This window comes from Gopherus flavomarginatus, chromosome 23, assembly GCF_025201925.1.
Source record: "Gopherus flavomarginatus isolate rGopFla2 chromosome 23, rGopFla2.mat.asm, whole genome shotgun sequence".
In the NCBI taxonomy this organism is placed as follows: domain Eukaryota; kingdom Metazoa; phylum Chordata; order Testudines; family Testudinidae; genus Gopherus; species Gopherus flavomarginatus.
The window spans coordinates 6,323,357-6,348,544 of record NC_066639.1 but is presented as its reverse complement, the minus strand read 5'-3'; the positions used below and the strand labels follow the sequence as shown (position 1 = coordinate 6,348,544).

Here is a 25,188-nt window from a genome sequence, read left to right as displayed (position 1 = left end):
CACAGTTTGCGGGCGATACCAAGCTGGGAGGGGTTCCAAGGACTTTGGAGGATAGAACTGAAATTCAAAATCATCAAAATTCAAACTGGAGAAATGGTCTGAGGTAAATAGGATGAAATTCAGTAATGACAAATGCAAAGTACACTGCTTAGGAAGGAACAATCATACAAAAATGGGAAATAACTGCCAAGGAAGGAGTGCTGTGGAAACAGATCTGGGGATAATAGTGGATCAGAAGCAGAATATGAGTCAACAGAGTTACGCTTTTTTTGCAACAGTAAGTATCAATTGGGGATGTATTAGCAGGAGTATTGTAAACAAGATACGAGAAGTAATTCTGCCGCTCTACTCCGCAATGATTAGATCTCAACTGGAGTAGCGTTTCCAGTTCTGGGGGCCACATTTCAGGAAAGATGTGGGCAAAATGGAGAAAGTCCAGAGAAGAGTAACAAAAATGAATAAAGGTCTAGAAAACATGGCCAATGAGGGAAGATTGAAAAAAACTGGGTTTGTTTAGTCTGGAGAAGACTCAGAGGGGACATGATCCACAGTTTTCAAGTAAATAAAAGGTTGTTACAAGGATGCCAGAGAAAAATTGTTCTTCTTAATCGCTGAGGATAGGACAAGAAGCAATGGACTTAAATTACAGCAAGGGCAGTTTAGGATAGAGATTAGGAAAAAAGCTTCCTAAATGTCAGTGGTTAAGCACTGGAATAAATTGTCTAGGGAGGTTGTGGAATCTCCATCATTGGGGATATTTAAGAGCAGCCTGGACAAACACCTGTCAGGGATTGTCTAGATAATATTGAGTCCTGCCCTGAGTGCAGGGGACTGGCCTAGATGACCTCTCGAGGTCCCCTTCCAGTTCTATAATTCTATGAACCAAAGGCCAGAGAAGAGCAGAATCAAACGAGTCACTCTGGGGAATTCTCTCTGTCACTGTTCCCAAGGCAGCTCTCTCAGGTTTACAAAGCTGTTTGATGCTCCAGCCTTTATACAGTCTCTCCTGGCAGTGCCCCTTTCATGGGCTGAGCCTAGTTTTAGCTTTTGGGAAGCATGAGCCCTGGGGCTCTGAGACTGGGCCTTCTTGCCTCAGCACATCTTGTTTCTTTCTGTGGCCCCACAGTGAGTCCAAATGAATAGATACTCCTGACAGAGACTGTGAACATGAGAACGTCAGAGCTGCCCACTGCATCAGACCAATGGTCCATCTAGCTCAGTGGCCAATGCCAGGTGCTTCAGAGGGAATGAACAGAACAGGTAATCATCAAATGATCCACCCCGTCACCCATTCCCCGCTTCTGGCAAACAGAGGCTAGAGACACCATCCCTGCCCATCCTGCCTGTGACACTGGCAGATGAGGTGTTAGCTCTTGCAAAAGCCCCCATGTCTTCATTGAACAGGGACAAACACATAGCTGGAATCAGTCTGACTCACCCGTGTTAGTATTAGGGACTAGGATTATAAGAATGTGTTTACACTTCATGGAATGCTTGTGAGTTGCTGACTGGGTTAATATCTGACTAGTTGCATTGTGAGCCTCTGTGGCTCTGTAAATCACCAGACAAGACAGAGACTTTATCTAGGTGAAGTGCTGACTGGCAACCGAATGCATTACATCCTGCCTGACAGGAAAGGTTCATCAACACCAGATAGACTATTATGGGATGTTAAAGACGACAAAAGACTGTTGTTGCGCTCTTGACTTCCCATTAGCTGAGTTTGCAGCTCAGAGCACATGGCAGGAAGGGGATAAAAAACCCCAAACAGAAGGAACTGATTATCCGTATGCTGCTTGGACTCAGGGGGGCAAAAATTCTAGGCATAAGCAAGAGATCCCCAGCTGATTAGCCTGGGTTAGTCCTAAGGAAAATAAAGGGCTTGCTTATTATAGAAGCTTCTATTACCTTTTGAAATTTAAGACTGTAACTTGTCTCCATCTATAGAATTACCTGGTTTTAACTTCGTAAACAACTCTCGTTTCCTTTTAAATAAGTCTTAATACAGGTTATTACAGGACTGGCTACAAGTATTGTCTTTGCTGTGAGATCTAAGATTCAACTGACCTCAGTAAGTGACTGGTCCTTTGGGACAAGGTCAGGCGTGACAAAGCCCTGGTTGGGATGATTTAGTTGAGGATTGGTCCTGCTCTGAGCATGGGGTTGGACTAGATACCTCCTGAGGTTCCTTCCAGCCCTGATATTCTATGATTCTACGACTGGCAGTAACCTGAACATTGCTGTGATTCATAGGGTAAGGCAGTGGTTCTCAACTAGGGGTCCTGGGCCCGCTAGGGTCACTAGCAGGTTTCAGGGCGGGCGCCAAGCAAGGCCAGTATTAGACTCACTGAGGCCCAGGGCAGAAAGCTTAAATCCCAGTGCATGGGGCTGAAGTCCAGGGCCCTGAGCCCTACCTGAGGTTGAAGCCAAAGCCTAAGCAATGTAGATTTGTGGGGCCCCTGTGGCATGGTACCCCAAGAGAGGAAGAAAGTGCTCAGAGGACTCAGCCAGAAAGTTGAGCCCTGACACAGTACTGGCTTAGAGGGTCTCTGCCGGTCAGGAAGGGCTAGCAGCGAGGGAAAACTGGCAACTGATGGTTGGAGGGGTGAAGAGGTTTGGGGTATGGTGGGGGAAGAAGCATCTGGGACTGGTTAACCGGGGGCTGGGCAGTCTCCATAGGGGACACTTGCTCCTCCTTTGCCCTTTTCACACCCTCTTGCAAGTAGAGAATGACCACGCTGTCCCCACCCCCAGAGGCAGCCATGTCTCAGGACTCTCCCAAGTTCCACCCAATAACTCTCTTCCCATTTGGGGTAGAGCTCGGGGCCACAAATCACCACCAAGATGAACCCAGCTGAATGCTGCTTGTTCTGGTGCCACAAGGGCCTCTGGTGGGTGAAAGGCAGAACTGTAGCACTTCTCAGGCAGAACGTATCTTCTTCATGCCAAAAAAAAAGAAATTCTGCGCTGGACGTGAATTCTGCGCATACGCAATGGTGCAGAATTCCCACATGAGTAACTCACACCTGGCACAAACATAACCTGCTCACTCCCATCTCTTCTCCCTATGGGTCGAGTCCCAGAGCTGCTGCTGTCATTAATGCACAGAGGCTTTCACTCCTGTTAGTGCTGGCAAGACCCAATCCAGTTACAGGACTGAACCCTTATTTTCCTATCACACGGGAGAGTCTCAGCTGAGGGGGAGGTGAGATGCGGAGGGGGTACAAAGGGGAAAGTTGTTGTACCCATGTTGGTCCCAGGATAGCAAAGAGGTATTTTTAATTAGTTCTAAAAAAATTATCTCACTCACCTTGTCTCTCCAAGAGATCTGAAAGTGGCAGAAGGAGACAAACAGGAAGACAGAGCTCAGGACTCTAAACCAAACATTTCAAACCCCTGGAAGAAACAACATTTCCCTTCTGCCCCTGGGTATGTTTGGATCCTATATGAGGGACCACCCCATTCCCCTCACAGCAGCAAAGAGAGACTGCAGCCAGCCCCAGATGGTCTTTCCCAATCCTGGCATGTTTGTTGTGACAGTTTGTGTGTGGTGGGTGCACGGGCTGGGTACAGCTGGACCCATCTGCAGATCAGAAAGTCAGGGCAACTCTAGCACAGCTTGGGGACTGTGGGAAGGGGGAGCAGTTCTGGAGCTGGGCCTCTGTCCTCTCTAGATCCCATGGCACATGACTCTGGTAGCATCAAGTGGGTCCGTCACTGCAGGGGAAGATTGGGGTAGTGTCTGAGATCAGGGTGAGAATTGGAGGGGGGTCCATGCTCAAGAATGGGGGATGGAATTCACCTTCCCACCCCTCTGCAGAGCTCAGCAACTAGGGATTTATCCAGTGAAGTGAATTTCACTCTGGGTGACTTTGAGTCAGCCACGGAAAGATCCTTGTGCCTTAGGTTCTACACGGGCCACAGGAGTTTACTAGTTCTCCCTCCCTAGACGGCCGGGGGTAGCCAGGGATAATTAGTGGGTTATGGGAATTAGAAGATGAAAATTCACTAAGAGCAATGATATTTGTGTGTTTATTATTAAAGCCACAGACACCCACCGATCCCCGTCCTCCTTCCGATGAGCTATAAATATCTAAGGGACTCAGCTACTGATCCTGCAGTCAGTTCCTGCCCTTCCCCACTTTCTAAAGCAGCACTTTTAACACCAGGGCAGGGAAACATGTAAATACTTTGAACCAAATTCCAGAAGCTGCTGAGCATGGAGAAGTTAAAATGAAACCAAGGTTCCATCTCTCCAAGGACCTGGCCCCTAGTGCCAAACAACAGACACTCCCCAGCAATCTGAAATGGCCACTTCATAACTGACAAAACGTTAATAATCTGTTCATTTCTGGGAATTACCAACAAGAGAAACAACCCAGTGACGGTGATATCCTGAGGAAAAGATCTCATGTGTCTTTAGATCATACCCATTTGTAACCTGGAACTTTATACACTAAAATGCCTAATTCATAGCCCTATGGTGATTACCTGACATCACTACAGGGCAGAATTAAGGTTGGGTGCCTTAGTTGTGAATGTCCATCCCCTAACATATTGCAATTGCGGTTAAGTGGGTTTGACAAAATTCATTTTGTCTATTTCTTTCTCGTAATTTCAATAGATAGTGATAAAAATTTTTAAGCCCTTTTTTCAATGTTTACAATTTCAATGTTCAGAGTTGTGGGAAGTTATGGGAGTCCACAGACAACAATTATTTTAATTATAGTAACTGCTGAGATTCCAAAAGCCAAATCATATGACTGTTCAAAGAGAAATTGTCAATGTCACATGCAAAATATACAGTGTAAATATCCTTAAATCACACTCAACTTTTTCCAGAAGCATTTCTGTATATTACTTATACAAAAATTTTTTCCTCTGTGTACAGTGAAATCAGCATTTGCTGCAATTTATTCATAAAAATCTAATCATTTCAAACATAATTTTAAGTAATAAAGTACTTGAATTCTTTCACTTCCTAGACTGGAATATTTCATTTCAGGATAATTACTCCCTCCCTGTGATGTATTTTTCTCTCAGTACCATAACCCTCTTGTGATGTAGCTCTTGTCTGGGTTCTCTCCTGAGGCCAGTGGCATTATGATCAGAAGGTGACACACTGACACATGAGCAGAGACACATGGAGGAAGGTGGAGGACGAGGTAACATGGAGCCTACCAGGGTTGAACGTGGCTCTAAGAACAAACGCCCTCTCAGCCTCTCCTCTCTCCCACCTCCCAGAGTCTGTAACTCGGATAAATCGTTCCTTGAAATCTAAACAGCCCCAGTTTGAGAGACTGTGATTAATGCAGGTACCTTAGGGGCTGCTGCACCAACCCCCTGCCTGGATGAGGAGGATGAAGAATAGCAGTAAAAATGGGTTAGGCTGGGAGAGGGCACAGTTGATGTGAGACTGGGAGCCAAGTTGACCAAGAGGCCAGAACTCATGGAGGGTTTAGGAGAAGTCAACAGGACTGGGTAGAGGCATTTCAGTGTATTTTCCCCATTAACCATTCTGCCATGTTTTTAATTTAGAAACTTTTCATTCTCATCTAAACACCTTGGAGCTAAGCTGGATTGATGCATTTCCACTTACAGCGGTAGAATTATTAAGTGTTTAATCAGATGCTCATGCAACACAAAGCAGTGAATAATGGGTGTGCTTTCATACATTAACTTGACTGTGTGCTGTGCATCGCTTTTAAAAAAAGATGGTGTGAGGGAGTGTCAAAATTTTAGGCATTAAGAAATGGGACATAGGTGTTAGCTCCTTTCTCATGCATTTCTCTCCTAATTTTAATGTCAGTTTTGAATTAGTATTAATACCATGTTATTTTAACAGCAGTAGGGTCCTTTTGTATAATTGTTTGCAAGATTTCAATGGATATTGCAAACCAACCATCTTAACCTCTTATTTTGAGATTCCTAAATACAACTCAGCGCACCTCTCCTGAACGACTGCAAGCCCTGGCCGGTGACATGTTCCTTAGAGAGCAAACACTTGACGAGCCCTTTCAACCTAAAAGCGCGCATTTGGCTCTTTGACACTGCTTTATTCGCCCAGCCAGAAAATGCTATAGGGAACCCGGTCATTACAGCCGACCGTCACTAGGTACAGTTCTACCAGCTATGGGCCAACATTCAAATGGTTCTGTTCGTTTATCTTTTATTCAGCGTTGCAATTCTTAGATCCTATTTACATACTGGAAGTGAAATAACCGAAGCAAGTTAAGGAGAGAGCGGCATCAGGAAAAGTTGGGGGTAAAACAACAAATGGAAAGAACTGACTATGCAGAAAGGAACATCGCAAACTATCAGAGCCCCAGACCCCCGTCCAACTGACCCCACTCCAGCCAGGCATATCAATCTGGGTCCCTGAAAAATCGCCCAGCCCATCTGGCAGTGAATGCTGCATGTTTCACGGAGAGCTACGCTGTGTGCATCTGCTCTGCTGACATGCTGCTTTGGTACGGAATGCACCACGGCCACAGGGAGCAGAGACATGGACTCCTACAAAACACATACCCAGACACACCTTCAGTGCTGCACCCCCTCCTCACCTCCCTACTGTCTGCCATCCCCTCCCCTACCTCCACATGGCCATTCTCAGCCTATTGCTAACACTTCCTCCCAGCCTTCAGCACTATAAATAAATAAATAAAACGCGGTGTTACAAAAGGTAGATCGTGCCACAGAAACCGGATCTGGATGTCAGTAAGGTTTTTGATACAGTTCCACATGGGAAACTATTCATTAAATTGGAGAAGATGGGGATTAATATGAGAACCGAAAGTCAATAAAGAATTGGTTCAAGGAGAGTCTACAAGAGGGTCATATTGAACGGTGAGTTGTCAGGCTGGAGTGAGTTACTAGTGGAGTTCCTCAGATCAGTCTTGAGACCAATCTTACGCAACACTTTTATTAGTGATCTTGGCACAAGAAGTGGGACTGGGACACAAAACTGGGAGGGATTGCCAATATGGAGGAGGACAGGAAAATCATACAAGAAAATCTACATGTCCTTGAAAGCTGGAGTAATAGAAATGGGATGAAAATGAATAGTGCACAAATTATAGTTGTTAGTCCCCGAGTGTACAATTTTGCAATAAACTGGGGATTTATCGATTGGAAGTGACAGAGGAGGAGAAAGACCTGGGTGTATTGGTTGATCACAGGATAATTATGAGCTGTCAACGTGATGCAGCCGTGAAATAGGTTAATGCAGTCCTAGTATGCATCAGGTGAGGTATTTCCAGCAGACACATGAAAGGGTTAGTACTGTTATAAAAGGCACCGATGAGACCTCATCTGAAATACACCTCTACCTTCTGCCCTTAAAGTCTCTGAGTCTATAAACTGTGCTTTGTGTTGCACAGACACTGATGCAGATCAGGGCCCCATCGTGCAGCACATGGCAGAGAACCTGACTGAGACCAGCACCTCCATTCTGCTGGGCACTGCACAGACAGAGAGGGACAGTCCTTGCCCCAAAGAGATCACAATCCAAGGAGACAATGGGTAGGAGGAAAACAGAGAGGGGCTGTGACTTCCCCAAGATCACCGAGCAGGTCAGGGACAGAGCAAGGAACAGACCCTGTTAACGCCAGAGCCACATCACCCGCAGCTTGGAAAGGTCCCCACACCCCATTGTATTAAGCTGCACGAAGAGGTGGTTTGTCCAGAGACGCACAGGCTGTCTTGGCAGGGTAGCTCAGCTGTGGTCCCTGCACACAGCTGGGTGTGTGTGTCATGGGTCAGGAGAAGTCAGTGTCCAGTCCTGTGGGGTTGTGTTCCTGGCTCATACCTCCAGCACTCACTGCTGCCCCTCCCTTACCAGCTGCACTGGTCAGCCAGCCCCAGGACTCTATGAGGTCACTGTCCCTCCCACTCCACCACTTCAAACCTGCAAACAGGGATATGGTGCACCAGTGCCAGAGTGCACTAGTGTAAAGTCTGTCTGTACTAAGGGTTTGCACCAGTGCCTAAAACACCAGTGGGGCAGAGACCTTCACTACCCAAAACAGCAGGACGGTGGCACTAGAACTGGGATCTAGTTCTAGCTTTGTCACAGACCTTGCACACATCAATGTTTCTCCTCCCAACTTTAGTCTCTTTACCCAGCTGCCCACTCACTGGGGTCTCTCCTCTCTCCAAAGCTCCTCACCACTAAAATATGTGTGCATGTCACCAGAGCTGAGCAAGTTCAGCTCTGGAATAGTCTTACAAGGGGGGCTGTGGAGTCTCTTTCCCTGGAAGTTTTTAAGAACTGGTAGGACAAACCTCTGTCAAAGATAATCTACATATACTTGGTCCTGCCTCAGCAGAGAGAGCTGGACTTGATGACATCTTGAGGTCCTATCTAGCCCTACATTTCAAGGATGTTATGCTATATATACATATAAAACAACATACAAAAAAAAACCACACAACAACATGATGTCAGGCCATTCAAAAAAACAACAACAACAACAACAAAACAAAAAACTACACTGCATAGCATAAAATGACACAATACTAAGGAGAAGAAAGCAACACAATGCAAACTAACACACCTTAGGACAAAAGTACACAATGCAAAATAACAACGCAAACCAAGATAACACAGACACCAAACAAGCTAAGGCAAAACAACGCATCATAAAACTATGCAACACAACATGGTGCATCATAGTTCCAAAAGGCACCATGCAAAATAGCTCAGCATAGAACAGGACACAGCACAAGACAGAATTATTTCAGTGTAGACCTGGAAGGCATCTTGAGAGGTCGTCTACTCCAGCCTCCTGTGATGAGGCAGAACCAAGTATCCCTAGGCATTCCCAGACTGGTGGATCTCTAACCTGGTCTTAAAAATCTCCAGTGATGAAAATTCCACAGTCTCCCTTGTAAGCCAATGCAAGGCAAACACAGACCAGAACAACACTGTACACACACATGCTGGGCTTGTGGATAAGGGGAGAGGGAAGACCTGAAACAATCTGGGTTCAGTTCCAAGTTTTGTCCCAGATTCTCCATGCAAACTTGAGCAAATTACTTCAGCTCTCTGATCTTCAGTTTCCTCATCTGTAAAATGGAGAGTCACCTCCGAGCATTGGCCTATTTAGCCTTTGAGCTTTTTGTGGCAAGGTCTATCCTTGTGGGCATGTCTACACTGCAGTCAGACACCGGCGGCTGGCCTGTGCCCACTGACTTGGGCTCACATGGCTCAGGCTGCAGGGTGTTTAATTGTGGTGTTGATGTTCTGGCTTGGGCTGCAGCCCAAGGTCTGGCACCCTCCCACCTCGCAGGGTCCTACAGCCTGGCTCTAGCCCGAGACAGGACATCTATACTGCAATTAAACAGCCCCTTCGCCTGAGCAACGTGAGCCTGAGTCAGCTGGCATGGGCCAGCTGGGGGTTTTAATGGCAGTGTAGAGATACCCTTGGTGTCTTTTCTGCACCTCTCAGAATGGGGACCCTGATTTTGGTCAGTGTTTGTGCAGAGCCCTGCACAACAGGAAGCCTGATCTCAGTTGGGGACTCTGCAACTCCCAGCATTACAGGAGCCCTGATTTTGTTTAGGGCCTCTGCAGCAACTGGCAAAATGTGGGGGCAGGATCTGTCAGGGTCTGTGCAGTGCATAGTACAGTGCTGGGGTGTGATCTTTGTTAGGGTCAGTGCAATGCCAGACCCACTGGGGACACAGATCTCAGTCGAGGTCTCTGAAGTGCTCACAACAATGGAAGCAGCGGTTTGGGTCACAGTCGTGCGCTGCCTGGCACAAGGGGGACTGTGATTTCGGTGCAGGTCTCAGTTTTATCTGGCACAACAGTGGGGTCTGATCTCACCTTGGGTGTCTTCAGTGCCTGGCAGAACAGGGTCCAGATCTCAGTTGGGGTCTCCACAGCGCCTGGCAGAACAAGGCCCAGATCTCGGGGTCTCTTCAGCACCTGGCAGAACAGGGCCACGCTCAGTATGATAAGAGCCCTGATCTCAGTTACACACCTGAAAAGAAAAGTGGGAAGATTTTCGAGAATTCAATATCAGTATTTCAGAACTGAGGAGAAAATGGGGCACAAACTAAATATTTGCCAATATAAGGGACAAGCATCAATATGTGTGGAGATTTTATGTCACCATTCAACAGTTCAAGAGAAAAGAGGGGAAATAGGAGGGGATTATACAGGGATATTGAATCAACAGCAGAATGGGACGGATTCTTCTTGCCTCACACTCACAGGGCCAGGAGGGAGCCCTGGGTGATGTCTTTTCACAGGGGAAAGGAGCGGGGCTGGAGTCAGAAGGTCGCTGGCTGTAGGGAGGGGCTGGCAGTGGGGTCTGGGAATGTGACTAGCTAGTGATGGGGGGGGAGGGAGAGGAGTAGCTGGACTAGAAAATCTGGGGCTGGGCCATCTCTATGGGGGACCCCTGCTCATCCCTCCCCTTCCTGGCCCTTCCCACGCCCTGTTGCCAGCAGAGAGGGGGCCCCCCCAGCCCAGCCCAGAGGTGTCCCTGTCTCAGGGCCCCCCCAGCCTCTGCCCAGCTCAGAAATCACTCGGGGGAACCATTTCCCACCTACACAAGGACAAATCCCTGCAGGTGAAAATGGGGGAAACACCCCAAACCTGAGATCTGAACTGGCCATTGGCGAAGGGCAGAGAAAATGGGGCACAATGGGGGGAGGGGAACAGGGAACTTCTCAGGGGTTTGGGGGAGGGGGGGTCACCCTGGGTGCTGCTCGTTGCTCTCTAGGGAGAAAGGGGGCAGGGCGGGAGAGGAGGGGGGTCCCCACGGGGGGGGCAGCGGTAAATCCGAGGGGATCTCAGCCCCCCCCTTTCTCTCCCCGCTCCTCGGGGGTCACCTGCTCTGCTCCCCCCCCCGCCATGTCCGGGCTGCACAGACATTTCCCCCCCGCCCCTTTCCCAGCCCCCGCCCGGCCCCACAGGGGGTTAATGCGGGACTCTCCTCCGCCCCGATCTGCGCATGCCCAGAGCCCCACGGCACAAACCCTTCTCCGGCCCCGGGAGACGCTCCAACGGCCCCGCGCGCGCCAGGCAGAGCCGGAGCGGCCCGCACGCGTTTGCACCTCGGCTTGTCTCGCGCACCCAACGTCACTTCCTGTTCAGGGAGAGTCAGGAACTACATCTCCCAGCCTGCCCCGGGGCCAGGCAGACCGTCTCCCCGCCCCTCCTCCTTTTCCCCCGCTGAGAGACCGGCCCCCCCCCGCCTTTTCCCGGGGAGCGGTTTAATACAGCGGCAGCGCTGGGAGGGCTTGTGACCTCTAAACAGCCGCTAATCCCCAGCCCTGACCCCCCCCCAACGCACCCCAAACTCCCAGCTCCCCCCCAGCCCTGACCCCCCCAGCGCACCCCAAACTCCCAGCTCCCCCCAGCCCTGACCCCCCCAGCGCACCCCAAACTCCCAGCTCCCCCCAGCCCTGACCCCCCCAGCGCACCCCAAACTCCCAGCTCCTCCCCAGCCCTGACCCCCCCAGGGCACCCCAAACTCCCAGCTCCCCCCCAGCCCTGACCCCCCCAGCGCACCCCAAACTCCCAGCTCCTCCCCAGCCCTGACCCCCCCAGGGCACCCCAAACTCCCAGCTCCCCCCAGCCCTGACCCCCCCAGCGCACCCCAAACTCCCAGCTCCCCCCCCAGCCCTGACCCCCCAGGGCACCCCAAACTCCCAGCTCCCCCCCCAGCCCTGACCCCCCCAGCGCACCCCAAACTCCCAGCTCCCCCCCAGCCCTGACCCCCCCAGCGCACCCCAAACTCCCAGCTCCCCCCCAGCCCTGACCCCCCCAGCGCACCCCAAACTCCCAGCTCCCCCCAGCCCTGACCCCCCCAGCGCACCCCAAACTCCCAGCTCCCCCCAATCCCAGCCGCTCCCGCCCGCCCGGCTCTGACACCCCAGATCCACCCCGCGGCTCCCCCTCCCCTCGCTCCCGGGCCCAGCCTGGGCTCCGAGCTCTGCAGCCAAGCCGCGCTCCGGGCCCTCCTGCAGCTCCCGGCCCCGCCTGGGACACTCGCCCCCCGCAGCCCCGCTCCGGCCGCGGGGAGCTCGGGGACCCCCCGGGCAGGGGGTGAACCAGGGAGCCGGGCCTGGACCCTCCCCACAGGAGCGTGTCCGCCCCACGCGTGTCCCCACCCCCTCGGGCCCTGCCCCCAGCCTCACCGCGCTGCCCCGCGGGCTGCAGGGCTGGAGCAGCCCCCGCGCTGCGCTCCCGACCCGGCCGCGGCCCCGCTGCCGGTGTAACGGGGCAGAGACTGCACCTATTGCCAAACCGGAGAGTTCCTCAAAGTGTCGTCACACCAGCACAAAGGGGCGGGGCTGCTCCTCCCCGGGCCTGGCCCTGCCCCCGCGGCCCCACGCAGGGGGGTTGGACACGCGGGGACCCGCCTCAGCCCGGAGGGGGCAGGAGAGGGGCTGGGGCTCCCCAGGGGAAAAGCAGGGGCGGGGGCTGGTGCTGCTGAACTATCAGACTAAGGAGCCCCCGGCTGAGAGTGCAGCGAGCACGTGTCAGTTCAGCGCTGGAGATGGGACCCAGCACGTGTCAATCACCTGCCTCTAAAGCCTCTAAATCCCCTGGGCACCGCTCGCCTGGGCACAGCCTGGGAGCTGCCCTGGGAATAGATCCTGCGGGAAATCCCTTCCCCCCCTCTGCTAGCTTGTGTTTGTTACAGCCCTGGAAATAACCCCGCTGCCTGTGTGCCCCACAGAGAACAGAGGAGCAAATTCTCTCCCTGTTCACCCTTCCACAGCCATGAAAGGAAGGAATAAACCCCCAGCAGCACCCTGCCCCACAGAGTCCCCCCTGTAAGGAGAGAGATGTGCAGTGACTAGGGCTCCAGCTCAGCGTCACCAGGTTTATATAACTTTTGGCGATGCCCAGAACAGGTCCAAGTCCTGCCCTTCCTTCCTCGCTCCCCCCGCCCGCCCTCCTAAAGCTCTGGGAGGGAGTTTGGGTACATGAGGTGCAGGCTCTGGGATGGGCAGGGGGTGGGGGGAGACAGTGGCAGCCTGTGAGAGTGAGTTTGGGTGCTGGACGGGGTGCGAGTTCTGGGAGGGAGTTTGAGTGCATGAGGTGCAGGCTCGGGGGCTGGGCAGGGGGTTGGAGTACAGGGGAGGTGGGGGCGGACCCTGTCAGGGAGTTTAGGTGTGGGCGGGGTGGGGGATCTGTGCTGGGGCAGGGGGTTGGGGTGCAGGGGGGCAGTGGCAGGCTCTGGGAGGGAGTTTGGGTATGGGTGGGGTGGGGGATCTGCGCTGGGGCAGGGGGTTGGGGTGCAGGGGAGCAGCGGCAGGCTCTGGGAGGGAGTGTGGGTGGGGTGGGGGATCTGCGCTGGGGCAGGGAGTTGGGGTGCAGGGGAGCAGCGGCAGGCTCTGGGACGGAGTTTGGGTGTGGGTTCTGGGCTGGGCCAGGGAGTTGGGGTGCAGGGAGGCGGTGGTGGCCTCTGGGAGGGAGTTTGGGTGTGGGTGGGGTGGGGGATCTTCGCTGGGGCAGGGGGTTGGCGTGCAGGGGGGCAGTAGCAGGGTCTGGGAGGGAGTTTGGGTGTGGGATCTGGCCTGTGGCAGAGGGCTAGGGTGTGGCACCTATCTTGGGCAGCTCCCAAAAGTGACCCACACCCCCATCTGCAAGCAACTCCTACATGGAGGAGGCCTCGGGGGCGTGGGTCTCCTGGCACCACTGCCCGCTGGCACCACCCCTGCAGCTCCCATTGCCGCAGTTCCAATGGCAGAGTTGGCACTTGGGGTGGGGGCAGCGTGCGAGAGACACACCCCATAGGGGCCATAGGGATGTGCCAGATCCTTCTGGGAGTGGTGCGCCATGCAGAGCTAGGGTGGGCAGGAATAGTTTTAGTCCCGCTGTGCTGCCAGTAGTGGTGGCAGGAGCCCCCGGGCCCTTTCAAATTGCCCGGGGCCAGCTGCTCAGGCTTTCTGATGGGGAAGCAAAGGGAAGGCACATATGCCCTCATGAGCAGTTCTGGGGAGTCTTTTGGGGGCTCCTGGAGCAGGCAGCAGAGAGTTGCAGCCTCACCACTGAGTCTGTTTCACTGGAGGAGAGTAGGGGCTGCAGGGTGATCTCCCACCTCTGTGCATCCAGCAGCCTGTGCTCTCCCCCGCCATGCTGGAGTCTCCACATTTATTGATTGACAAATAAAATTTGCAGAATTTTAAAATATTGTGCACAGATTTTTTTTGGTGCAGAATCTCCTCAGGAGTGAGACTGACTCAGGGAACCAACTTGGATTGTCACTGCCTGGTTAACCCCTCAGCCACCACACCAATGCACAGAGAGTGCCAAGCCCTACCGCTATGTGGGGCTAGGGGCTGGGGTCGGGTCATACACATTCAGACTGTGCACTCCCCCCACTTCAACCCGCTGCTGATTTCCCATCTAGGACGTTAGCCGTTACTGACAGGGTTTGTTCGTGTTCTTTTTTTTTTTATTTCATTGTTAGGTGTGTAAGGAGAGTCAGGATGAGCGCTACCCTGATATCTGGTGGTGAATTGTAGGGAATGTGAAAAGAATTCCAAGAATTTCAAAGGATGGGGAAAGATTTGCATTGGCATCCACCCTCCACTTAGCATAAGCCCACAGCAGACTGGGATGGTTATTTTAACAGCTCTGGGATCCCCAATTTCTTTATTATTGGGGCAGGAAAAAAAAGTTTGTCACCCTGATTGGATGAATGGGGAGCTGTGGGACTGCTTTCTGACAGAGATGACTCAACCTCAGTTGGGTGGTACTTGCTAAACATGGGACATGGGTTCCAAAACCCCATGAAGGGAGAGAGGTTGGGGATTGGTGTGTGTACCTGATAGTATGGGATCCTTGTGAGGGCCTGGAATACCAATTGCACATCCTCCTCTCCCCACTGTAGAATGTCAGAGTTGATTTTTTATTTCCTTAAGAATCCAGATATAGGTTACTGAGCTGAACTCACTTTTGGCTAATGGTGCACGAGCACTGGGGCTCCCCTACTATGAGCTGAAATCACTAAAGAGCTGAAATTACTAAAGAGCTGAGAGCACTATGCTAACTAGTGGGGGAGCCTGAAGCTATACTGTGGAACAGAGCGGCTGGCGGAGTGGAGCAGTTGTGGAGACGGCTGGAGCGGATCACGGGACAGCTGGTGGCAGCAGAGCAGCTGGCAGAGCGGAGTAGCTGTGGGACAGGTGGAGCGGCCCACAGAGCGAGCGGAGCCGAGCAGTTTGCAGGGACAACTGGAGCAGCCCACAGTACAGCTGGTGCAGCAGAGCAGTTTGTAAGGACAGCTGGAGGAGCAGAGTGGAGTGAATGGTAAAGTGGAGAAGGCGGGAGCAGAACCCACGGAAAGGCAGGGCAGTTGGCCCCGGACCACATAAGGTGCCCCTTTCTACCCAGGCTGGGGGGAGGGACCTCTGCAGATAGACTCTCAAACTTTGGGGCTGCACTGACCCAGGACAGAGACTTTTGGGATTGTGGGACTTTTGGGAATGTGGGTGGTTTGGGGCTTGCTGGACTCAAGAGCCCAGGAAAGAGGACACAGCCCAATTTCCTGGGGTGGGTCTTTGCTCACAGTTTGGTCTATGAACTCTAGTTGAGGTGTTTTCCCAATTTAGTGTTTGTTGTTTATCTCATGTATTAACCTTTTCTGCTACACCGAGACTCTGTGCTTGCGAGAGGGGAAGCATTGCCTCTTTGAGGCGCCTAGGGGTGTGTGTAAGATTTTCCCAGGTCACTGGGTGGGGGCTCGAGCTGGTTTGGCATTGGGTTATTGAAACGGAACCCCTGGATACTGAACCTGGCCCTTGTTGCTGCCAACTCAGAGGGGCAGAAGGGTTACATAAACAAGACACGAGAAGTCATTCTTCCGCTCTACTCTACACTAGTTAGGCCTCAACTGGAGTATTGTGTCCAGTTCTGGGCATCGCATTTCAAGAAAGACGTGGAGAAATTGGAGAGGGTCCAAAGAAGAGCAACAAGAATGATTAAAGGTCTTGAGAACATGACCTATGAAGGAAGGCTGAAAGAACTGGGTTTATTTAGTTTGGAAAAGAGAAGGCTGAGAGGGGACATGATAGCAGTTTTCAGGTATCTAAAAGGGTGTCATCAGGAGGAGGGAGAAAACTTGTTCACCTTAGCCTCCAATGATAGAACAAGAAGCAATGGGCTTAAACTGCAGCAAGGGAGATTTAGGTTGGACATTAGGAAAAAGTTCCTAACTGTCAGGGTAGTTAAACACTGGAATAGATTGCCTAGGGAGGTTGTGGAATCTCCATCTCTGGAGATATTTAAGAGTAGGTTAGATAAATGTCTATCAGGGATGGTCTAGATAGTATTTGGTCCTGCCATGAGGGCAGGGGACTGGAATCTATGACCTCTCAAGGTCACTTCCAGTCCTAGAGTCTATGAATCTCTGAATAAAATCGACTAATTTCAGAAAAACTGAGTGTAGCATTGGGAGCAGCATCTGAGGTTTTCCTGTCTAGCTGGCTTGTTTCCTAGAATGAACGCTCCTTGAGTGGGGTGATCCACAGGGAGTAGCTCAAACCTCCAAAGTGCCTGGCCAGGGGCAGGACAGTCTGTTTCACTGGAGGAGAGTCACTAAATAAATGTGGAGGCTCCAGCATGGCAGGGGAGAGCACAGGCTGCTAGATGCACAGAGGTGGGAGAGGTGCAGCCTCTACTCTCCTCCAGTGAAACAGACTTGGTGGTGAGGCTGCACCTCTCTGCTGCCTACTCCAGGAGCCCCCAAAAGACTCCCCAGAACTGCTCATGAGGGCACATGTGCCTTCCCTTTGCTTCCCCATCAGAAAGCCTGAGCAGCTGGCCCCGGGCAATTTGAAAGGGCCCGGGGGCTCCTGCCACCACTACTGGCAGCACAGCGGGACTAAAACAATTCCTGCCCACCCTCGCTCTGCACGGCACACCACTCCCAGAAGGATCTGGCACATCCCTATGGCCCCTGTCGGGTGTCTCTCTCGCACGCTGCCCCCACCCCAAGTGCCAACTCTGCCATTAGAACTGCAGCAATGGGAGCTGCAGGGGTGGTGCCAGCGGGCAGTGGTGCCAGGAGACCCACGCCCCCCAGGCCTCTTTCATGTAGGCGTTGCTGCCAGATGGGGGTGTGGGTCACTGTTAGGAGCTGCCCAAGATAGGTGCCACACTCTAACCCTCTGCCACAGGCCAGATCCCGCACCCCGCCCACATCCAAACTCCCTCCCAGAGCCCACCACCACCCCCCTGCACCCCAACTCCCTGGCCCAGCCCAGAGCCCACATCCTTCCCATACCCAAACTCCCTCCCAACGCCCGCCACTGCCCTCCCTGCACCCCAACCCCCTGATCCAACCCAGATCCTGCTCCTCACCCACACCCAAACTCCCTCCCAGGGTCCGCCCCCTGCCTCCCTCCACCCCAACCCCCTGAGCCAGCACAGAACCCACACTCAAACTCCGTCCCAGGGTCCGCCCCCTGCCTTCCCTGCCTCCCAACCCCCTGTCCAGCCCCAGAGCCTGCACCTCATGCACTCAAACTCCCTCCCAGAGCCCGCACACCCTGCAGCACCGAAACTCACTCCCACAGGCTGCCACGGCCCCGCTACCCCCTGCCCAGCCCCCGAACCTGCACCTCATGTACCCAAACTCCCTCTCAGAGCTCTAGGAGGGCGGGTGGTGGGCGAGGAAGGGCGGGCAGGACTTGGACCTGTTCTGGGCATCACCAAAACTTATATAAACCTGGTGACGCTGAGCTGGAGCCCTAGTCACTGCACATCTCTCTCCTTACAGGGGGGGACTCTGTGGGGCAGGGCGCTGCTGGGGGTTCATTCCTTCCTTTCATGGCTGTGGAAGGGTGAACAGGGAGAGAATTTGCTCCTCTGTTCTCTGCGGAGCACACAGGCAGCAGGGTTATTTCCAGGGCTGTAACAAACACAAGCTGGCAGAGGGGGGGAAGGGATTTCCCGCAGGATCTATTCCCAGTGCAGCTCCCAAGCTGTGCCCAGGGGATTTAGAGGCTTTAGGGCAGGTGATTGACACGTGCTGGGTCCCATCTCCAGCGCTGAACTGACACGTGCTCGCTGCACTCTCAGCCGCGGGCTCCTTAGTCTGATGGTTCAGCAGCACCAGCCCCCGCCCCTGCTTTTCCCCTGGGGAGCCCCAGCCCCTCTCCTGCCCCCTCCGGGCTGAGGCGGGTCCCCGCGTGTCCAACCCCCCTGCGTGGGGCCCGGGGGGCAGGGCCAGGCCCGGGGAGGAACCGCCCCTTCCTGCCCCGGCCCCTTTGTGCCCGCAGCGGGGCCATCGCCGGGCCGGGAGCGCAGCCCACGAGGTGAGGCCGGGGGCAGCGCGGGGCGGGCAGGGCAGGGGGGGAACACGCGTGGGGCGGACACGCTCCTGCCAGGAGGGGCCGGGCCCGGCTCCCTGGTTCGCCCCTGCCCGGGGGGGTCCCCGAGCTCCCCACGGCCGGAGCGGGACTGCGGGGGGCGAGTGTCCCAGGCGGGGCCGGGAGCTGCAGGAGGGCCCGAAGCGCGGCTCGGCTGCAGAGCTCGGAGCCCAGGCTGGGCCCGGGAGCGAGGGGAGGGGGAGCCGGCGGGTGGATCTGGGGTGTCAGAGCCGAGCGGGGGGTGGAGCGGCTGGGGGGAGCTGGGAGTTTGGGGTGCGCTGGGGGGGTCAGGGCTGGGGGGAGCTGGGAGTTTGGGGTGCGCTGGGTGGTTCAGGGCTGGGCGGAGCTGGGAGTTTGGGGTGCGCTGGGGGGGTCAGGGCTGGGGGGAGCTGGGAGTTTGGGGTGCGCTGGGAGGGTCAGGGCTGGGGGGGAGCTGGGAGTTTGGGGTGCGCTGGGGGGGTCAGGGCTGGGAGGAGCTGGGAGTTTGGGGTGCACTGGGAGGGTCAGGGCTGGGGGGGAGCTGGGAGTTTGGGGTGTGCTGGGGGGGTCAGGGCTGGGGGGAGCTGGGAGTTTGGGGTGCGCTGGAGGGATCAGGGCTGGGGGGAGCTGGGAGTTTGGGGTGCGCTGGGGGGTCAGGGCTGGGAGGAGCTGGGAGTTTGGGGTGCGCTGGGGGGGTCAGGACTGGGGGGAGCTGGGAGTTTGGGGTGCGCTGGGGGTCAGGGCTGGGGAGGAGCTGGGAATTTGGGGTGCGCTGGGGTCAGGGCTGGGGATTGGCGGCTGTTTAGAGGTCACAAGCCCTCCCAGCGCTGCCGCTGTATTAAAGCGCTCTCCGGGAAAAGGCGGGGGGGGGCCGGTCTCTTAGCGGGGGAAAAGGAGGAGGGGCGGGGAGACGGTCTGCCTGGCCCCGGGGCAGGCTGGGAGATGTAGTTCCTGACTCTCCCTGAACAGGAAGTGACGTCGGCGGGGGAGGTGGAGCCGGGTTGCCAGCGCGCGCGGGGCCGTTGGAGCCTCTCCCGGGGCCGGAGAAGGGTTTGTGCCGTTGGGCTCTGGGCATGCGCAGATCGGGGAGGGGGAGAGTCCCGCATTAACACCCCGTGGGGCCGGGCGGGGGCTGGGAAAGCGGCGGGCGGGAAATGTCTGTGCAGCCCGGACATGGCCGGGGGGGGGGGGGAGGAGCAGGTGACCCCCGAGGAGCGGGGAGAGAAAGGGGGGGGCTGAGATCCCCTCGGATTTACCGCTGCCCCCCCCCCGTGGGGACCCCCCTCCCCTCCCGTCCTGCCCCCTTTCTCCCTAGAGAGCAACGAGCAGCACCCAGGGTGACCCCCCCTCCCCCAAACCCCTGAGAAGTTCCCTGTTCCCCGCCCCCCATTGTGCCCCACTTTCTCTGCCCTTCGCCAATGGCCAGTTCAGATCTCAGGTTTGGGGTGTTTCCCCCATTTTCACCTGCAGGGATTTGTCCTTGTGCGGGTGGGAAATGGTTCCCCCGAGTGATTTCTGAACTGGGCAGAGGCTGGGGGGGCCCTGAGACAGGGACACCTCTGGGCTGGGGGGGGGCCCCTCTCTGCTGGCAATAGGGCGTGGGAAGGGGAGGGAGGAGCAAGTGTCCCCCATGGAGACGGCCCAGCCCCAGGTTTCCTAGTCCAGTTACTCCCCCCTCCCCATCACCTGCTAGTCACATTCCCAGACCCCATTGCCAGCCCCTCCCCACAGTCAGCGAGCTTCTGACTCCAGCCCCGCTCCTTTCCCCTGTGAAAAGACATCACCCAGGGCTCCCTCCTGGCCCTGTGAGTCTGAGGCAAGAAGAATCCAACCCATCCTGTTGTTGATTCAATATCCCTGTGTAATCCCCTCCAATTTCCCCTCTTTTCTCTTGAACTGTTGAATAGTGACATAAAATCTCCCCACATGTTGATGCTTGTCCCTTATATTGGCAAATATTTAGTTTGTGCCCCATTTTCTCCTCAGTTCTGAAATACTGATATTGAATTTTTGAAAATCTTCAATCTTTTCTCTCCAGGTGTGTGACTGAGATCAGGGCTCTTATCGTACAGAGCATGGCTCAGCCCTGGCCTGAGATCAGGTCCCCCAGTGCCGTGCCCTGCACAAACCTTGACCAAGTTTGGTGCCCTGGTGGTGCCAGGAACTGCACAGACCCCTACAGAGAGCAGGGACCTTGTTGTGCCGGGTGCTACAGTGACTCTGACTGAGCTCCGGGCCCCTGTTGTGCCGGGCCCTGCATCAACACCATGTGAAATCAGGCTCCCATTGTGCCAGGTGCTGCAGAGACAGCAAACAAAATCAGGGACCTTGTTTCTGGAGCTGCAGAGACCCCAAGTGAGATCTGGGCCCTGTTCTGCCAGGTGCTGCAGAGACCCCAACAGAGGTCAGACCACACTGTTGTGACAGGTGCTGTGGAGACCCGAAGTGAGATCTGCGCCTCTGTTGTGCTGGGGACTGCAGAGACCCCACAGACATCAGGCCCCCATTGTGCCAGGTAAAACTGAGACGTGGACAAAGATCACTGCCCCCCCCCTTGTGCTGGGCAGTGCACAACTGGCCCAGATTTCTGCCTCCATTGTGCTAGGCACTGCAGAGACCTCGACTGAGATCTCTGTCCCAGTTGGGCCTGGCACGGCACTGCACTGACCCTGACCCAGATCACGCCCCACCCCTGTACTGGGCACTGCACAGACCCTGACACATCCTGCCTCCACACTTTGCCAGATGCTGCAGGGACCCTAAACAAAATCAGGGATCCTGTGATGCTGGGAGTTGCAGAGTCCCCAACTGAGGTCAGGCCCCCTGTTGTGCAGGGCTCCTACACAGACACCAAGATCAGGGTTCCCATTGTGACTGGTGCTGAAAAGACAGCAAGGGTATCTCTACCCTACTGTTAAAAACCCCCAGCTGGCCCATGCCAGGTGACTCAGGCAAAGGGGCTCAGGCAAAGGGGCTGTTTAATTGCAGTGTAGATATCTGGGCTCAGGCTGGAGCCAGGCTGTAGAACCCTGCGAGGTGGGAGGGTGCCAGACCTTGGGCTGCAGCCCCAGCCGGAACATCAACACCACAATTAAACAGCCCCACAGTCTGAGCCGTGTGAGCCCAAGTTAGCTGGCACAGGCCAGCCGCTGGTGTCTAACAAGTTTGCATGGAGAATTTGGGGAAAAACTGGGAACTGAATCCAAATTGTTTCAATTCTTACCACTCCCCTTAACTAAAAGCCCAGCATGGGTGTGTACAGCATTGTTTTGGTCTGTGTTTGCCTTGCCTTGGCTTACAAGGGAGACTGTGGAATTTCCTTCACTGGAAGTTTTTAAGACCAGGTTAGAGATACACCAGTCTGGGAATGTCTAGGGATACTTGGTTCTGCCTCAGCACGGGAGGCTGGAGTAGACGCCCTCTCAAGATCCCTTCCAGGCCTGCATTGAAATAATTCTCTTTTGTGCTGCGTCCTGTTCTACGCTGAGCTGTTTTACATGGTGCCATTTGGAACTGTGATCGCACCATGTTGTGTAGCAGTTTTATGCTGCATTATTTTGCCTCAGCTTTTTTGGTGCCTGTGCTGTGTTGGTTTGAGTTGAGCTATTTTCCATTGTGTTCTTTTATCCTAGAATGTCGTCGTTTGCATCGTGTTGCTTTCTTTTCCTTTGTATTGTCATTTTATGCTGTGGAGTGTAGGCTGTCCCCCCCCCCCCCCCCCCGAATTTGCTGACATTATGTTGTGGTGGGTTTTATTCTGTATGTTGTTTTTTTATATGTATATATTGCATAGCATCCTAGAAATGTAGTGCTGGACAGGGCGTCAAGTGTCATCAAGTCCAGCTCTCTCTGCTGAGGCAGGACCAAGTATATGTAAATTATCTCTGACAGAGGTTTGTCCTACTTGTTCTTAAAAACTTCCAGGGAAAGAGACTCCACAGCCCCCCTTGTAAGACTATTCCAGAGCTGCACTACCTCAGCTCTGGTGACACGCACACAGATCTTAGTTGTGAGCAGCTGTGGAGAGAGAGGAGACCTTAGTGAGTGGGCAGCTGGGTAAAGAGACTAAAGTTGGGAGGAGTAACGTTGACATGTCCAAGGTCACCCAGGCTGTCTGTGATTCAGCTAGAAATAGGTTCTAGTGCCACCGTACTGCTGTTTCTGAAGGTCTGATGTTTTAGGCACTTGTGCAAACCCTTAGTACAGACAGAAATTACACTAGTGCACTGTGATTGGTACTGGTGCACCATGTCCCAGTTTGAAGTTTGAGGTGGTGGGAGCAGGGGGGAAGTGACCTCACAGAGACCGGGGTCTGGCTGACCAGTGCAGCTGGCAAGGGAGGGGCAGCAGTGAGTGCTGGAGGTATGAGCCAGGAGCAAAGCCGCACAGGGTGGACACTGACTTCTCCTGACCCAGGGGATACCCCCCCAGCGAGGTGGTTTGTCCATGGATGCACAGGCTGTCTTGGCAGAGCAGCTCTGCTGCAGTCCCTGCACACCTCTTCCTGCAGCCTAATACAGTGTGCTCTGGGGACCTTTCCAAGCTGCGGGTGACGGGGCTCTGGAGTTAACAGGGTCTGTTCCTGGCTCTGTCACCGTCCTGTTTAGTGACCATGGGGAAGTCACAGCCCCTCTCTCTGTAACGCTGTCTCCAGTGACTCAAGAGCACGAGCACCAGCCTGAGGCAGACTGGTAAGTAGCAGGGCACAAACCCCAAATTGGATGTGAGGTCCGTATGGAGATTTCAGCAACCAAATATTCAGCATAAAGGCTTCAGGCTCTGTAACAGCATTAACATGGAATCACAGACAGTCCCCTTGGGTGATTCCATATATCTCAAGTATCAGTATCAGCTATCTCCGTGACACCACTGATTTCCTGAGGAAACTACAATGCATTGGTGACCTCCCAGAAAACACCATCCTAGCCACCATGGATGTAGAGGCTCTCTACACAAACATCCCACACACAGATGGAATACAAGCTGTCAGGAACACTATCCCGGATGATGCCACAGCACAACTGGCTGCTGAGCTCTGTGCCTTTATACTTAAACACAACTATTTCAAATTTGATGACAATATATATCTCCAGATCAGTGGCACTGCTATGGGCACCCGCATGGCCCCACAATATGCCAATATCTTCATGGCCGACCTGGAACAATGCTTCTTCAGCTCTCGTCCACTCACACCCCTTCTCTATCTACGCTACATTGATGACATCTTCATCATCTGGACCCATGGGAAGGAGACTCTGGAAAAATTCCACCATGATTTCAACAGCTTCCACCCCACCATCAACCTCAGCCTGGACCAATCTACACGGGAGGTCCACTTTCTTGACACCACGGTGCAAATAAGTGATGGTCACATTAACACCACCCTATATCGAAAACCCACCGACCGCTATGCCTACCTTCATGCCTCCAGCTTCCATCCCGGGCACATCACACGATCCATTGTCTACAGCCAAGCACTGAGGTACAACCGCATCTGCTCTAACCCCTCAGACAGAGACCAACACCTACAAAATCTCCACCAAGCATTCTCAAAACTACAATACCGGCACGAGGAAATAAGGAAACAAATCAACAGAGCCAGACGTGTACCCAGAAGCCTCCTACTGCAAGACAAACCCAAGAAAGAAACCAACAGGACTCCACTGGCCATCACATACAGCCCCCAGCTAAAACCCCTTCAACGCATCATCAAGGATCTACAACCCATCCTGGACAATGATCCCACACTTTCACAGGCCTTGGGTGGCAGGCCAATCCTTGCCCACAGACAACCTGCCAACCTGAAACATATTCTCACCAGTAACTGCACACCACACCATAATAACTCTTGCTCAGGAACCAATCCATACAACAAACCTCGATGCCAACTCTGCCCACATATCTACACCAGCGACACCATCACAGGACCTAACCAGATCAGCCACACCATCACTGGTTCATTCACCTGCACATCCACCAATGTAATATACGCCATCATATGCCAGCAATGCCCCTCTGCTATGTACATCGGCCAAACTGGACAGTCTCTACGGAAAAGGATAAATGGACACAAATCAGACATTAGGAATGGCAATATACAAAAACTTGTAGGAGAGCACTTCAACCTCCCTGGCCACACTATAGCAGACCTTAAGGTGGCCATCCTGCAGCAAAAAAACTTCAGGACCAGACTTCAAAGAGAAACTGCTGAGCTTCAGTTCATCTGCAAATTTGACACCATCAGCTCAGGATTGAACAAAGACTGTGAATGGCTTGCCAATTACAGAACCAGTTTCTCCTCTCTTGGTTTTCACACCTCAACTGCTAGAACAGGGCCTCATCCTCCCTGATTGAACTGACCTCGTTATCTCTAGCTTGCTTGCTAGCACACGTATATATACCTGCCCCTGGATATTTCCATTACATGCATCTGAGGAAGTGGGTATTCACCCACGAAAGCTCATGCTCCAAAACGTCTGTTAGTCTATAAGGTGCCACAGGATTCTTTGCTGCTTTTCCATATATCTTGCCATGCAGGTGAGCTCAGCTTCATGACAGATGGTCCCTTACTCCAGGGGTTCTCAACCTTTTTCTTTCTTAATCCCCAATGAGGGAGATTCCACAACCTCCATAGGCAATTTATTCCAGTGCTTAATTTCCCAGTGATCGTCTTTCCCCTCTCCTTTGAAAATCATTTCTTCCCCCCCTTATCTCTGTTAATATGTTTGATGATGAAAGAGACCAGTCACATATTTAATACCCATCAAAGTCAGAGGCCTCCCTATGTTTGGGGATCAGTGGTTCCCAGCTGGTAATGGGAGAGTTGGCTGGACTCTTTTCTCCAGCTGGCCTGGGATGAGGAGGTCA

The 25,188-nt window shown here is 53.7% G+C and overlaps 1 protein-coding gene across 1 annotated transcript in view; it reads right to left on the bottom strand.

Annotated features, from left to right (window-relative positions):
- LOC127039731 (zinc finger protein 250-like) overlaps nucleotides 1-13,806 on the bottom strand; it is a 522,029-nt gene extending 508,223 nt beyond the window's left edge. The window contains exons 1-3 of the mRNA XM_050933589.1: nucleotides 13,756-13,806; nucleotides 12,154-12,251; nucleotides 9,830-9,986 (exon numbers count right to left, since the gene is read on the bottom strand). Coding sequence (XP_050789546.1) covers nucleotides 9,830-9,986; nucleotides 12,154-12,251; nucleotides 13,756-13,806 — 306 coding nt within the window. The remainder of the gene's footprint in view (nucleotides 1-9,829; nucleotides 9,987-12,153; nucleotides 12,252-13,755) is intronic.
- Nucleotides 13,807-25,188: the final 11,382 nt, after the last annotated feature.